The sequence below is a fragment of the Catharus ustulatus genome, chromosome 12 (assembly GCF_009819885.2).
Source record: "Catharus ustulatus isolate bCatUst1 chromosome 12, bCatUst1.pri.v2, whole genome shotgun sequence".
Taxonomy (NCBI): Eukaryota; Metazoa; Chordata; class Aves; order Passeriformes; family Turdidae; genus Catharus; species Catharus ustulatus.
In genome coordinates this window covers 19,701,514-19,716,918 of record NC_046232.1, presented here as the reverse complement: position 1 = coordinate 19,716,918, position 15,405 = coordinate 19,701,514, and the positions used below count along the sequence as shown (strand labels likewise).

Sequence of the window (15,405 nt, the reverse complement as noted above, 5' to 3'; positions counted from 1 at the left end):
AAAGTTTTGATGATAAAAGGCAACTTGATGGGGTTAAGAATTTGGAAACTTGATTGCTTGACTCTAGAATCCTTTGTATTTTTTTCTCTTATTTATTATGTTTTGAGGATTTCAGCTGGGGAAGCTATGAGATATTGGAGTTCTTGGTTGTTTATTGCTTGCTCAAATGGCACTCCATGATTAATCTGGGGGACTAATGAGCTCCTCAGTATCAGTGGGTTTTAATAGAGGAAGAGCTGGATGACCTTGTGCACTGTAAAAACAGCAAGAAATGTAATAAAGCAGCTACAAAGATTGACTGCAATTAACTAAAATAATGTGAATCTTTGCTGGGAGGTAGAGGCTCCTCATTTGGATGTGCCAGAGAAGAGAGATCTGGTTGCAGTCAGGGGTTCCAGGACTGATTCCATGAGGTATTTTCGTGCAGAAATGTCAGAACCTTTGTACAAAGCAGTGTTCCTACAAGGTAGAGTGGGGATGGGAGAGGTCATGAGTGAACAGAAAAATAAATCTGGCAGAAAAAAATAGAAACCTCTCTCATGTGAAAACTTGTTTATTCATGAACATCATAAGGGCCATAATTTTTCTGAGCTCGCTCCCAGTGCCAGAAATGGCAGCACGAGGAGCAACGTGGCCGAGAACAAGCATCAGATGTGAGGCTGTGTGATGTCACAGAATCATTCTGTCACTCAATGCCAATGATTTCCAGGGCTGATTGCAAGCAATCATTAATCACTTTGTATTGAGAGCAACCAGCTCCTTCACATCTGGGACAAGAACAAGTGGCACCTGTTTAGGCAGTGTTCTGCTCTCAGCAATTTCACACGTTGTCTTTCAAAATAAACCAAACTGGGAGAGGTGAAGCAAGATTTCTTTTTTCCCCCAGAAATTCAGATCATTGAAAACTTTGATTTGCTTCTAAATTCAATGTTCCCCACTCACAGTGACAAGAGTGTGCCAGTGAACAACAGGCAATGTCCTATGTGGAATTAATGGAGCTGCTGTAAGAATATTGGCAATTTCAGAGTGCTATTATACTTCTCTGTATGGTTATCAGAGAGAAGAGTGAGATCATTTGGCAGCTGTTCCTTTTGTACTCACCTGCACTGCAAAGCTGCTGCAAATCAGATGTGTGCTCAGATTATGGGATTAGAATAATCTCACCAAACCCAGGGGTCAGTTACCATACATGGGTGGTATAAAGCAAGAATATTAGGATATGTATTCCCAATTTATATATATTTATCCCCAAAGCCAAAATGTCTTGGGAAATGGGCCCTAAGTGGCACATTAGCCATAGAATCTGCCCTGTGGTGTTAACACAATACCACCCTTCCTTTCTAGTTTAGAACCAGATTTATTAAACCTGTTACGATGTTTCTGGTGAATCCCACAGTGTTTCATAATAATGAAAAATTTCCCTTTGCCTTTCTCCTGCGCCTGACAATCATGAGAAGCTACTTAGACATGTTACATCAAATTGGAATAATTTTAAATGTAAATGTTTCTCAGTAGCTGGGGTCTCAGGCAGCCAAAGTGCTGCATTTCTATGAGTTAATGAAAAACTTTGCCTTTCTGTAATCGTTGTTCCCTAAGGACTGCAGTCGTTCCTTTGAAATCCTGCTTAATCTCCAGTTATTTATTTTGTCAGTACCTTCAGTCATGATGGTTTGCTGTCAGTCATCCATTGTCAAAAGAGAAGTGAATTTCATCAGATGTTCTGTAGGTGCTGTCCCAGAGCTGAGGAAGGATTTACCTGCAGCCCTTGGTGTTGTAAATGAGGCAGAACTCATTAATGACGTGGCTCTTCTGCTCTAAGTGGCTCTGTCAGGCAGGAGAAAGTGGAGCTAAAGATAACTCATAACCCCAATGACTTCTCAGAGTGCCTAAACAATAGTCATTGATCTAAACATAAATTGCAGTTATTACAGACTTCATTTTTTTATGCTACATAATTAGATAATTCTCCAAAGAACTTTTTATCACATGCATTTTCGTTAATTAATATTAAAAGTCACTAGCAGTCAACTCGGCTTGATCAAAGGCAGATAAGTTGCAGCAAGATTCTGAGAAATAACAGACCATTTACTAATTATATTATTGATTTTGTGGTCTGAAGAATCCTCATTACAAGTGATCCAAAGTGGACCTTGCTGAGCCTGCTGGGGGTGCTTTGAACATGAGCAGTCGCTGGCAGTTCTGAGCCTCCTGCTTGCATAAATCACTCCTGGGCCTGCTTGTGCATCTGTTTTCAAAGGTGATGCTTTAATGGACCCTGAAAGCTGCAAAAGTGTGTTCTGTGTGGCTCCACATGAAAGAGGAAAGAGATTTGGGGTTTTTTACTCCTGATTTTAATCATTCAGAAAAGATTTTAGATCTGTAGGCGGATACTTTTGAACAGTGGAAATAATGTGACATAGTTGATTTTAATTAGTAGGCCAGCCTAAGACAGAATTTCCCATAGCTCCCTGTGAGTTTTTATTTTTAAATGAGTTTTTAGTACTTTTTTCAAAGTTAATGATACATTCAGACTTTCTAAATTTTAATTTCATGTGAAGGCAAAAACTAAAAAAAAATCCCAAACCCAAAACAAGCCATGAGGTGAATATTTGATTAGAACAAATGTGATCTGAGCAACAGGAGCAACCTCAGATGTGTCTTATGTAAGTTTAGTGCTTTCATAGGAAAATCAAAAGGAATTGAGATCAATGACATAATTATGAAACATTACTCTTACCCTTAATTGCTTATACTTAGGAACATGAAAAGCCTGGATTTTAAAGTATGTGTCTGTGTATGTGATTAGCCTATTCAGTTGCATGAAATTTCAATTTACTTTCAATTCATGATAATAAGGTGAGATATTACTAGTAAATATTTTGTTTAGATTGTGAAATTTGAACATCTTTTAGAGCTAAACCTCTATCCAGACACCAGCTGGCCTTTTTGTTCCTGTTTTCATTGAGCTGTTAAAGGTTGGAGGATTTTGACTAAATCCCTCAAGAAGTAACTTACAGATAAAAATCTTGGTAAGAGTTGGTATTCTAAAATAGAAAGTGTCTGAAAAATGAGAAATTAATTGTAATTTTTAAAAATCAACTTCCGATTTTCAGATTTTTAAGATCTTAGAATAACATTCCAAAAACTTCTGACTGCTCTGGTTCCCACCTACTCATTCCTACTCCCACCTTCTGTTTGATTTCCTAGTTAGCAAATCAAAGAATTGAAACAGGCTGAGAAATGAATGTCTGGGCTGGTGGGTGGGCTCCAAGCTTAAACAAATAAACAGATGAGCAAAACACATCCTATAAAACACATCCTATCCCCAGATCTGTGTGTGCCTGAGTCTGCTTTGGCAGAGGATGAGGAGGACACACTGTGGTGTCTTTCCTGCCTGGCAGAAAACCCAAAGGATATTTCAAGGTGTATCAACAGCACATTCCTCAAAAATCAGTGTAAGGAGCAGTTTGGGAGTTCTTTGAATAGCCCAGGTAATCAATTATTTATTCAGGTATTTTGGTGTTGTGTTTTTCTATTTACCCCTCGTGGCAGTTTTTAAATTGGACAGTGATTTCTGTGGCTCATACACACTTATTAAACATCTCCAGCTTTGTGTGGCCCAGCTATAGCAGCAGTAAATCATGTGAAATGCTGGGCTAGGAGGAGATGAGCTGGAGTTTAGCTTCTCTGTATCTGAAGAAAGGAATTCCATGAAAAGGAAGCAATGCCATGGGAGAAGGAAGGAGGAAGAAGAGGTGGTGAGACACAAGAGTGGTGTGCAGGCTACTGAGATTCTAATGAGTTTATGATCACCTGTCCTGCTTCCACTCAAACATTTTTGTGCACAGAGAAAACTTGTTTGATCTGTGACAAATGAGGGATCACTAAATTATAAATCTTGACCCTTCACCCTGCAGCTCTTGGCACTCCTGGGGTCCCAGCAGGGGCTGGAATTCATAGCTGAGAGAACAGAAACTGCACAGGTTCCCTTGGAGACCGAGTGAGTTGGGCTGAAGTTTAAATAAATAGAGATAAATTGGCTGTAGTGAGCTCTGTGGAGGGGAGGTGGCAAGTGCTGGTGATCTGGGAAGAAGCTCCCATAGAATTCTAAGTGGAATTCTCCAGAGGGGTTTTGGACAGCAGTGTGTGAGATAACAGCACCTAGAAGAGAATGGTCAGAGACAATGGCTGAGGAGGGAAACAAAACTCACAGTATGTGCCTAAAGAACTGGGGCAGGTGGAAGGAGGGGAATAATCTGTGGGGAGCTTAGAACCCCTTCATTACTGCTGTGCTCTGCAAGGGAGATCAACATCACCTCACACAAACAGCAGTTTTCCACAGTGTGGGGCTAACAGAACCAAGTCTCAAGGCTTGTGCTTTTTTTCTGACTGTGCTGAAGTTTGCTGTCTGATGGCAGAGGGAAATGGGAGCTGCCTTGTTTCTTGCCAGCACCCCATGTGCCCAGTTTGTGGAGGGGAGGACTTGGGTTTGGTTTTGTTTAGCAGGGTGAGTGGTGTTTGCTCAGAGAGCCTCAACACACAGTAAGCTATGTCAAACTTTATACTAAGTTCAAAGGTATATAAGCAGCTTGTAAGCTCTGATTTTTTGGCCTCTGCAGAGAGATTGATAAAGGACTGGTAATGAATTATCCTTGGTCATCTGAGAGCAGTGGAGCTGAGAACAAGCTACAGAGAGGGCTCAGTAAGAGAGGGCTCAGCAGATGGTGAATGCATGATGTGAAAAGAGCACAGGGAGAAAACTGTGCTTGTCTTACCTGGTGTAAAAAAACCCCTTAATTAATACATCTGAAAATGAAGGAAATGAAGTCCTAAAATTCCCCCATAAACTCTCTCTTTTATAATTTTCATTAACCTTTTTTTCTCAAAGCAGTTAAATAAGTTTTTAGTGTCAAATTTAGGAAGAGGGGGAAGAGGAAGCCAAGGCAGTTGCATGCACCAGTTGTTCAGGTCTGGTTTTGTCCATAGTGGTTTTTCTGCTCCTGTTTTCCTGCCAGAAAACAGACTCTGGCTCTAACCTGAGCAGCTCCAGTGCCATCTGCATCAGACTGAGCTGGCACATCCAAATCCTCCCCAGATTCAAACTGGCACAGTGAGCTCAGTGGACTTGAGCCATTTTTGCCAGCAGAGACTCTGGCCTGTGCATCTTCTTTGCCTTTCTTCTACCTAAGTTACTCCCTTGCAATCCCACAGTTCTCTCTGGGTTTGCTCTTTCTGATGTGTTTATGAGTGTTCCTTGACTTTTTGACAGACATTTTGCACAGTACTCTGTTACTGTAAGCCAGGTGCTTTTATCCCTAATGAAGAGTTTCCTGGAAAAAGAAAAAAAATAAACAATAGATAAAGTAGGTCATGGAGACAGCAGAGTCAAGAGCTTTGCATAGTGATGTGAAATTAAATAAGGCTGGGGTCATGTTCTCGTTTATCTCTGCAGTTATTGCTCTAACAGGGTGATGGTTCCCAGAAAGGTGAGGACATTTTGGAGGACTGTTCAGATCTGCTGGGAGGTTTGGGCACAGTCTCTGTTTTTCTGCTCTGCTCAAAGGAGAAAGCAGAGCCAGAGCTGTAGGACCTGGCTGTTAGCACAGAGCATTTGCAGCTCTCCTTGCCCATCTCAACCACTGAGAGCCCTCTCAGAGAAGGTGAAACTGCTCAGGGATCTCTGTGGTGGTGTAGCCTGAGGCCACCCTCAGTGCTGGGTGGTTCAGAGAGCCAAATTTAAATCTGGATTGCAGAGATATTTACTTCTTGCAGAGATTTTCCCAGCTCAGATCCAGCCCCTGATGCCCAGCACTCCTCTTACCTGGTCCACAGGGAAATCCAGGATATTCACACACCCTGTCCATGGCATCAGCTTTGTGTCCTAGCAAAGGGCACATCTGTGCAGCCTGTTTTCCATGTTGGATGTCCAAATCTGGCAGTTTATAGCCAGGCACCTGAGTAACCAGCCTGATTCCCAGACAGATTTGTGCATGCTCTGAAAACCAAATAAATATTGAGGCTTTGATTGAACCAAATATCAATCCTCCAGTATTGACAGTATTCCAGATGTGTCTGTAAGAAACACAGGAAAGCACAAAGGATTATTGCAGCTTCTGAGGAAACCTCTTGTATTTCAGGTAAAATTGGCAGTTTTTACGTGGCCACTCTAATTCTTAAGCCATTAGAAATCTAAAAATTGATTGAACGTTTATCTTACACTTAGCAGACATCCACAGAAAAAGTTATGTTCTGTCTGGGATATCAATGTCTTTAATAGCTATGAAATTAAAAACTCTTAGCTTAAGGTTTCAGGAGGCTGAGAGGGGAATGGAATGCAGGAGGAGGAAACCTGTGTGCTGCTGTAGGAGGGAATGCCAGGGAAGATGAAGCTCTGGGAAAAGCCCCAGGAGAAGAGCTGAGGATAACATTGGACCAGTGGGGTCAGTAAAGGTGCAGATGCAGAGGTAGCAAACATTATTTCCTTTCTGCCTGGTGAAGATACTGAAGATAAAAAGCTTCTCCCTGTCTGCAGCATTTTTCAAAAATACATGTTTAGTTTCAGTGTTCATTTCATTCCAGTGTTTGGTTTTGTTTTAGCTGGATTGGTACCTCAAAAGTCCAAGGAATTCACCAACTTTAAATCCTAATTGGAAAAACTGAATGTGGATTCTCAGTGATGCTCCATGCTTGCAAATCAGCCTTCTCCCATAAATACTGCACTGTTTCTGAAAAAGAAGAGATGGGTCTTTAAATGAAATATGAGCTGTAGCATTGATGTGATGGTGCTGCTGTAGATCAACAGCCATCAATCTGTGTTACTTAATTTGTTCCTGGCTCAGCTGTTCACTGTACTTGGGACTTTTTTCTGTTTGTTTCATTTTATTTTCCTCTGAGATAAATGAAGACAAAAAGAAAGGGTCAATTGTTCTTGACAAATTGATGTAATTTTTGAAAATATATAAGTGTAAAGGATATTTTACATTTTCAAATGGCTTTTTTTTTTTTCTGACTTTCCCAGCACTTTCACAGATCACAATTAATTTATTTCACGGTGTGTCTATTGACCATCCTTTTATTTTATTGCTTGTTACTCTCATTTTCAGGTCAACTTTCTGTGCACTCTTTAAATGCTGTAAAGAAGTCTGTTGGAATAAATAGTTGAGATTTTTAAACTAAATATTTAGAAACATTATTCCTCATCTGGGCATGGCTGTAACACTCGAGTTGCTTTATTTATCCTGGGTGCTCTGGGGATATGAGGCCTTTGTTGCTCCAAGTGTCTAAGGAAGCATATGCTGGAATTGTTTGCCATCTTGCACATGGGCTGGGTGGGTGGCTGGGTGTGAGCTCAATTTGGGCTCATTTGCTTCTCAGAGATGAGCTTTTGATGAGTGTCAGCCACTTTCTCTCCTGATGGAATGAATGTCTGTGGAGGCATCTCTGAAAAGGCATGGGAAGGGGAATATAAATACCCTGTTCAATCAGGAGTTCCCACACAGATCCCAGCACTTTAATTCCATGAGTGAGAGTTGTGGGAGCAGCTCAGAGGACACCGAGCCTGAGTCCCTGCAGCTCTCAGGTGAAGGAGCAGCACAGAGGCACAAAGTCACCTCTTCCTGCCTTTCCTTGTTCTCCATGTTTTAATGGAGAGAGTTCAGATCCCAGGAGGATCTCCCAGCCTGTGTTGAAATCCTTCAGGGCCCAGGGTTTTGCCTTTGTTGCCTTCCAGCACCCAGCTGCTGGTGGGATGTCACCCCTGTCCTGGTTGGCAGGGCTTGGAAGGACAGCCCAGGCTTAGAAACACAAACATTTCAGCTTGAGTTTGGATTGATAACTTCAAGGGCCAAATGCTCAGAGGGCTGGGTTCCAGTTTTACACTGGTACTCAAGTACACAAGTACAAAATTATGGGCAGAAAATCACAGAAAATCTTTTTCCAAGCTGACCTTTCTGAAAATGAGCCAGCAATTATGTGGATTTGGGCACTGGTTCAGCAATGTTTTTAGGTGTTGTTAATGCAGTATTTTCATTATATTTCTGCTGGACTATTGATTAAGTGTTCAATTATTTAAGAAAATGAAGGTTAGCCTTGTAGTGAGTAACAGCTTTTTGGTGGGTAGTTGTGCTTTGCACAAGTGTTCATGGAGTTTGTGCAAGAACTGACAAAATCCAGTCTGCACCTTTTTTATGCTGATAATAATCTCATGGAGTGCATGGGGAATGCCAAACATGTTTGCACGTTGTTGCTTCAGTGTATTAACACTTTTCAGTTTGTAACAAGCTTATTTCCAAAGCACCTGGCAGGTTGGCCAGTCCTCTTCCCCTGGGGAAGATACTGAGACTTGGAGAACTTGCATGTCCTTAATTCCACCTGAATTTCCAGAGCCTGGTGCTGTGTGTGGGCTCTGATGGAAAACACTGGGTGCAGAACCTGGGGGGAATTTGAGCCACCTCAGCCCAGCCCACTCTGCTAAGCCAGTGTCAGGCTGAAATCTTTGCCAGTGTGATTTAAACAGGGGCCCAGACACATCCACCAGCCTTTGTCTTGATAAACATATTTCATTAGCCATAACTGAAGTAATTGCCCAGATTCCTTCCCTCTGACACATCTCTGTGGTATTTTGACCCAGTTTTCCTCTGAGAGCACTGAAGGAACAGTCTTGAGCTTCCAAAAATAACATTTGATAGATTAAGCAGCACTTACTTCATTATTTATTCTCACTTAGCTGTGGCCAAGCTCCTGATGACTCCAGAAGTCAGCTCAGAGAAGTGTTAGCACTGAAGCAGATCTGCAGACTTCATAACTTATCCCTGGAACTGGTACAATGTCCTCTCTAACATGTACAACTCATGCTGATGTATTTTAGAGCTTAGAAATGTAAAGCAACTCAAGAGTTTGGGATGTTCAGATCTCACTGAAATCAGCCCCTCAACCCAGTTTTGGAAAACTGAGCAACTGTGGTTCAGAGTATGAGGGCACTGCAGCAATTATGACCCTGCTGTGTTTGTTCAGGCTTTCAAGTAGAGCCTCGAAAATGGGACCTTGAAATGAAATTGGTTCCTTTGTTGGTGCTGAACAGCACCCACTTCACAGGGTGATGGAGCAGAGGTGGTGGAGACTGAGCACCCAGGACTCAGGATGCAGGATTTCCCTGTAAACTGTGAAAATCTCAGACTTCTGCATTCATTCTTTAATTTCCCAAGTTGTGTTAATTAATTACATGTTAATTCTTGTCTCCTGTCTCCTGCATTAATCGTGCAAGGTGCCAGTGGAAGGAACACAGCAGCCCAGGGCACAATCTGCTGTTTCTGCTACTTCTTCCATCACTTGAATTTCTCTGTGCTCACATGATAAGAATCACATTGTCAGTGCTTTTGTATTCAGTACCTGATCCTTCCTGGAAGTGTTTATCTGTTTAAAACAGCTTTAAATTTTCATTTAAAAACAAACAAAACCACAACCTGTCACTGGCAATATTTCTGTTGGTCACGACAACAACTTTTAGAGGTGACTGGTGAGGTTGAATGGATTTGTTCTTGACTGCCCAGATTAAAGCAAGCTGTTCTGAACAGGTATCCTGAGCTCTGCAAATTATCCAGTCCTTTCATGGTATCTCAAGTTATTAATCATAAATGGAGGCATCCAAAAAACCCTGATCAGTTTTGAAACTCATGGCCTCATTTAGCTTTCATAACAGCTTGTTTCGAACAAAATCTGATGTGGAGCCAAATGAAGTGTGTGTTTAAATGATCCCTTGCCTAAACTATCATGAAAATTTCAGATGGGATGAGGAGAAGGAATGCCACCAAGGGCAGCTCGTTGGAAGCTTGCTACTACTTAGAGACTAAAATAGTGTAATCAGCAAACACTCCGTCACTTTAATGCTTCTCCAGTGAAATCCAACTTTTGGTTTCCTGGCTCAACCACTCTCTTGCATTTTCCTCAATAGCTCCCACACAAATACTAGGATCCATTTTAATTTTGGCACACCTCATTTTCCTGTTTGGTAGAAACTAGAGTAAAGAACAGAATTATTTATCTCGATGCATATAATACATTTTTGAAGACTCAACATGGCTTTGTGAAAGTGAAAGCTCTTCAAAGTGAACACGTCCATGAAGAAGGTGCAGTTGGATTTCCAGAAGGCTTTGCCAGGTCTTGAATCCAACTTTGAAGGAACTGGACCTTCTTGTTAGGGCATTAAAGAAGGAAAAGTCTATATGGAAACAAAGTTAGGTAGGAAATGATAGGAAACAAATTTCTGGAGGCTGGGAGGGTGTAAGAGGGATGTGCTCCATCCCCTCTGTTCTTTTCACTCTTTCCAAGTTCCCTGCTCTTGCCTGAAAGCAGGATAGAGGTTTTGGTCTGAAATAACACAATTATGTTCTGTTATCTAATTATTTGTCTCATTTATGCCTTGATTTGTTCCCATGCCCCCAAACACATTTCCCCTGACCCAGTTTTCTGCTTTTCCTGATCGCTCACAGGGCCAGGGAACTTCCCAAGAGTTTTCTCCCACTCTCCTGTTGATGTGCCCTGTGTCTCCATGTGCTGGGGATCTGTAAAAATAGGATCCACTGGGAATTTTTACCACTTTAAGGTAAGACTTTTTAACATGGCTCTTAGATAATTGCATCACTTGGAAATTTGTGGGGAAATTTCAGCCTAGGTTAGCTGACTGCAAAAACATTTAGAGTTTATGATCTTCAAAAGTATATAAGGATTTAAGAATGGTTCTGCTAGTGAAAAACACCTCTGCTTACAGCTAGACACAAAATTAGGGGAGTTTTTTGCTTGGTTTTAGAGCTCACTTTATCCCAAATTGAGGGGAAAACATTCAATTTAAAACTCTGTCATGGACTGGAAATTCTGTTTGAATTTCATGTCAAAGTCATGTTATGAAATATTTTATGACAGAGATGTCAAAATGAAATGTTTCAGCACTTCTGGCCCTGAACAGGAAAGTCTCCAATGGTCATTTTTAGTTAGATTTTCTAGCCTGTCAGCCAAGGAAGCAGAGGAGAAATTGAACCTGTATTTTTGGGTTCTCTTTTTTTTCCTCAGCCATTTAAAGTACATGCTGGTCTTTTTTTTTTCCCCCACAAGAATGTTGTCAAAACCAAGTCTTCAACATCTAGAAAAAGCTTTATAGGATATTTATTTCACCAGCAAAGATCCTTGAGATCTTATTTTATTTTCAGGTAGGTCCTACCCCCAGGGTAATGCAGGACATTTTCAGGGCTGCTTTTTCCACACTCTGATGTTCATGAAGTTTAAAGGATCATCTGCATCTTGAGGTCTCTTTGCAAAGCCCAGCACAGCTTCCTCAAAGAAGGGGTTTTTTTTAAAGAGACTCCACAGACAAATAAATTAATGATTGGCCACCTGCTAGTTTTTCTGTAGCTGGGTTTGGAACTTTCCTTCCTTTTGTGATGGAACCAATGGTTTGTATCAATACTATTGGTTAAATACTGACATTTTTGAAAAAAGAGGAAGATAGGAGAAAATGGCCTAAGGAGTAGCAGATACCTAATTAGGATTGAAAAACTCTTGCCAAATTTTACCTAAATTGACTTCTTTCACTCCTGAAAAGAAAAATCAGGCCTGGAGAGACAAAAAGTTAAGAGTCATGTGGGGATTGCACAGATGACCTTTGTGTCATTTATTTTGGTGTTTAGCCCCCAGGCTGCCTGTCCTGGGAGCGTGGCAGGCACTGGAAATGTTGGAATAATTTGGCTGCAGCTTTAATCAAGTTACAGCCACTGTCCCCCTCAAGGCTGGTGCTGCCTCCTTGGAGAATCTGTGCCAAACACTGGATTTGAGGCAGGAATTTCCTGTGTGCTGTGGTGAGCAGTGAAAGCTCAAAGCCCAGTATTAGATGTCATCACTGGATTCTTTTTTGATATTGGTTTTTAATATGTGTGCTCCTATTTTTAGAATTTTATTCTGACTCCTTTAATAGCAACCATTCCATTTTGGTGCGAGGGCTTTTCTATTAACAGTGATCAAAGTGAAATATTTCATTTGAGTTACAAAAAGAGACACTTGAGATGAATGAGGTTGTGCTGGATTTGGGGAGTTGGATGGTTCTGATCCTCGATCTGACTTAGAAAGTTGGGAAATTAATGACACAAAGCAGCTCCCTCACAAACAGATAATAACAGCATTAGCATTAAAAGTTTAGAAAACAATTGGAGCCTCTTTCTAATACACTGCAAAAAATATTCTGGGTGCTATTAGGGTTTATAAATAATTCTCTGACATTTGGTTTAAAACCTAAACGGAGGCATAATTTTCTTAAGAACAAATTGAGGTCTCTGAGAACTACAGAATTCAAGGCTGCTTTAGACCTCATTCTCTTTAGAGTGAGTGAGGCAGCAGGGCTCTATTCTCATTTATTTTTATTTTGTAGGGAGTACTTTAATATAAAGGATATATAAAATCCAATATAAAGAATGGGTAATTTTCAGCAAGAATGAGTGATCTTATGAGCCTCTTTCTTGGCATCTGGTGTATTCTAAGCAAATCTTTCTTGGAAGTTTGCTTTCTCCTGAACTCAAGGGCACTGGCTTCAGTTGGTACTGAAGGAGAAGAAGTTGGAGTGGGGGAGAAGTTTGATTTCTACCTTGAATTAATTATTATTTACCTTTCAGTTTCTGATAAGTGATGGAAAGCAAATGCAGGCAATGAATTACTGATTTAAAGTCAGGCTGCCTTTCTGTCTGTAATTAATGTAGCACAGAGCCAGGCTGTTGATGCTCTCCAGAAGTTAACAACCTGAGCACAGAACTGTGTTTAGATTTAAGCCCTCTCTGAAGATTTGCATTTCCTGGAGCAGGTTTGCCCTGCTCCTGCTTTGCCCACACCTGCCCATCAGAAGCTTTCCTTTAATCCCATTTGCTCAGCCCTGCCCTGTTCCAAAGGTGCAGGGGATGAAGGAGGAGGGTAAATGACACCCTGGCAATCCAGAGGCAGGAAACACTTATCCCCAGTGCTTTGGCATTATTGCAGTGCTGCCCAGTGCCACAGTTAAAGGCATTTTTGGGAGGGATTTGTGTTGAAGGGCTGCCAGTTTGTGGAGCCTCATCCTTGGGTTGTTCACATCCATTGTCCATGCTGTGCTCAGGGAATGTCCAGCTCTGCTCTCCCACAGCTCTGGCTGTTTGAACATTGGCACTTTTGGCAGTTCAGCCCCTCCAGACACTTTTCCTCCATGGAGAAGCAGTGCCCAGGACAAGAACAGGCAGTGGCTTTTCCATGAATACATCCTTGCCTTGTCAGCCCTCTGGATTTCCAGACTAAGCTTTTGCATTGTTGCTGTGGGACTTGGGAAAAGCCCACAGGTAAAAAATGGTCACTCCTTGACTTAAACCCATTTCATGAGGAGCATTAGCATTAAATCATGTTAATTAACATTAATATGACTTACATGGCTTAAGACCTATCTTTGGGTTTAGCAGTGCCCTAGGAATAATTTAAAAGATGAGCTATTGCTCCCATTGGGATTTTGACTTGAATCCACTAAAGGCAATGGGTGTCCTTGAACGGGCTAAGAAGGCTCTGGGTCAGGAGGTAATTTCTGAGCACTTTTCCTGGCTCTTCATTTTGCTTTGTGATGGCTTCTTTATGCTGGGCTGTATATCAGGGCCCTGCAGAGCAAACCTCTTAACGTCCCTTTGCTGTTCTGGACCCTGAGGCAATGAGCCATGTGTTTTTTTGATGATCATATGAAGATCCAATTTATTTTTAGGGCAATCTTGTTGCCAGGAATAATTTCTAGGACTTCTGATTTGAATGGTGAATTATGTGTCCGTGTAAATGCCTGAAATGGATATTTAAAAATACTTTTTCCTGACTTAATGTTTTACAGATTAACACCCCTAATGCTGTTACAAAAAAAGCAATTTTATTTTCTATCTATTTTAAATTTTTGACTGGTGTAATTAAAGACTTGTAGGCCAACACCACCACTTTGGTTTCAAAGCCTCATGCAGGTGTAAGTCAGTACATTTAACAGATGAACAGATGAAGAGACCACACCCAGTGAATTTTGTACAACCTCTAGCCACCTTCAATGCAAATATTTTTATTTCATGTCCAGTGCTCTGTGTAATGTGCCCCAATGCACTGACCTCTGTAATTCTCAGTGGTTCTCTATCCAAGGATTGAGGAGTGCATTGATTTTCCTTCCATCATGCAATAAGCACGAGTCTCACATCCAGCCCATATTGACACCTGTAAACCCCATTTAAATAAATCAAAGGGGGCATTTGGGTATTCTCCCAAATGTAGGTTGATGGAACAATAGATTGCTTTAATACCTCAGTGATTTATTTGTCAGTACAGACAGCCTGTCATAAAAATAATCAGTATCAGAAATGTTCTTTGGAAGAATCATTGGGGCCATCAATATCTTGGGTGGCTTAATCATCAAATTCATTGCTTTTATTAGGTTTAAATGTAAAAATTCCTTTCAGAATGGATTTGAACTTTTTAAGCATTTTACTGTTTAGTTGATTGCTTTTTCAAGTATTTCAGTTTCTGAATAGCTCCACAGCATTTGGATTTGCACAAAAGTAAGGAGGAAAAGGCCTAGAAGGATATTTTCTTCAAAATTGTCTTTAATGGCTCTACTTTCTTCTCTTTATCTAGGTACAACAATGGGGGCACGTGTGCTGTTCCAGTGGACTCTGGAAGGGCTTATTCTGACTTTTCTGCTCAAAACTACTCTGTCCCTAAATCCAGATGATCCAAATGTTTGTAGCCACTGGGAAAGGTAATGTGTGACCTGCCAATTTCTACTTTTTTACCATCCATTTCAGATTTTTACATTTAGAAGGCAAGCTGAGAGCCATAATTTGCTAAATACCACCACATCTCAGAAAAGAGCACAGATTTGCTTTGCAGAAATAGTACTTGTGAGTGCCTTGGAGGGTTTGGATCATCCCAAGGAATTGGTTCTAAGGCTGCAGCTATTGAGCACATCCCCCTGTGCCCTTTGGGGAGCTCCCCCAGAGTCGGAGCACAGGAGTGCACTGAAGTGTTTGCATTTATCATGGAGAGACCCACAGAAATGCTGGCCTTGTTCTAGCCTGCATTTTTCTGCTTGTTGTCCAGCAAGAAAGTTTGAAGCTTTTCCTGCTACAACATCCAGGCTGTTTTTGTCTGGCCAGAACTTTGGGGCTCTTCCTGCAAAATTCGTGTCGGCATCAAAGAGCGAGCGAAAGCACTGAACATGAAAGGCCCTGGAATTTCTTGTTCTCTCTATTGTTCCAGTGTCCTGGTCCTGAAAGTGGATCTGAGCAGGCCAGTTCCTGTGAGCACAGAGAAACCCACAGCCTTTGATGGGGTTCACACTCATGTAGGGACTGTTTGCAGAGGCTAAAGGTCCTGGACTTCTCAGCT

The 15,405-nt window shown here is 41.3% G+C and overlaps 1 protein-coding gene across 11 annotated transcripts in view; it reads left to right on the top strand.

Annotated features, from left to right (window-relative positions):
* MEGF11 (multiple EGF like domains 11) overlaps positions 1-15,405 on the top strand; it is a 254,601-nt gene that overhangs the window by 46,530 nt on the left and 192,666 nt on the right. For all 11 annotated transcript variants that reach the window (XM_033070493.1, XM_033070496.2, XM_033070491.2 and 8 more), the window contains exons 2-3: positions 10,488-10,600; positions 14,653-14,776. In XM_033070493.1, coding sequence (XP_032926384.1) covers positions 14,661-14,776 — 116 coding nt within the window. In that variant the 5' untranslated portion in view covers positions 10,488-10,600; positions 14,653-14,660. The remainder of the gene's footprint in view (positions 1-10,487; positions 10,601-14,652; positions 14,777-15,405) is intronic.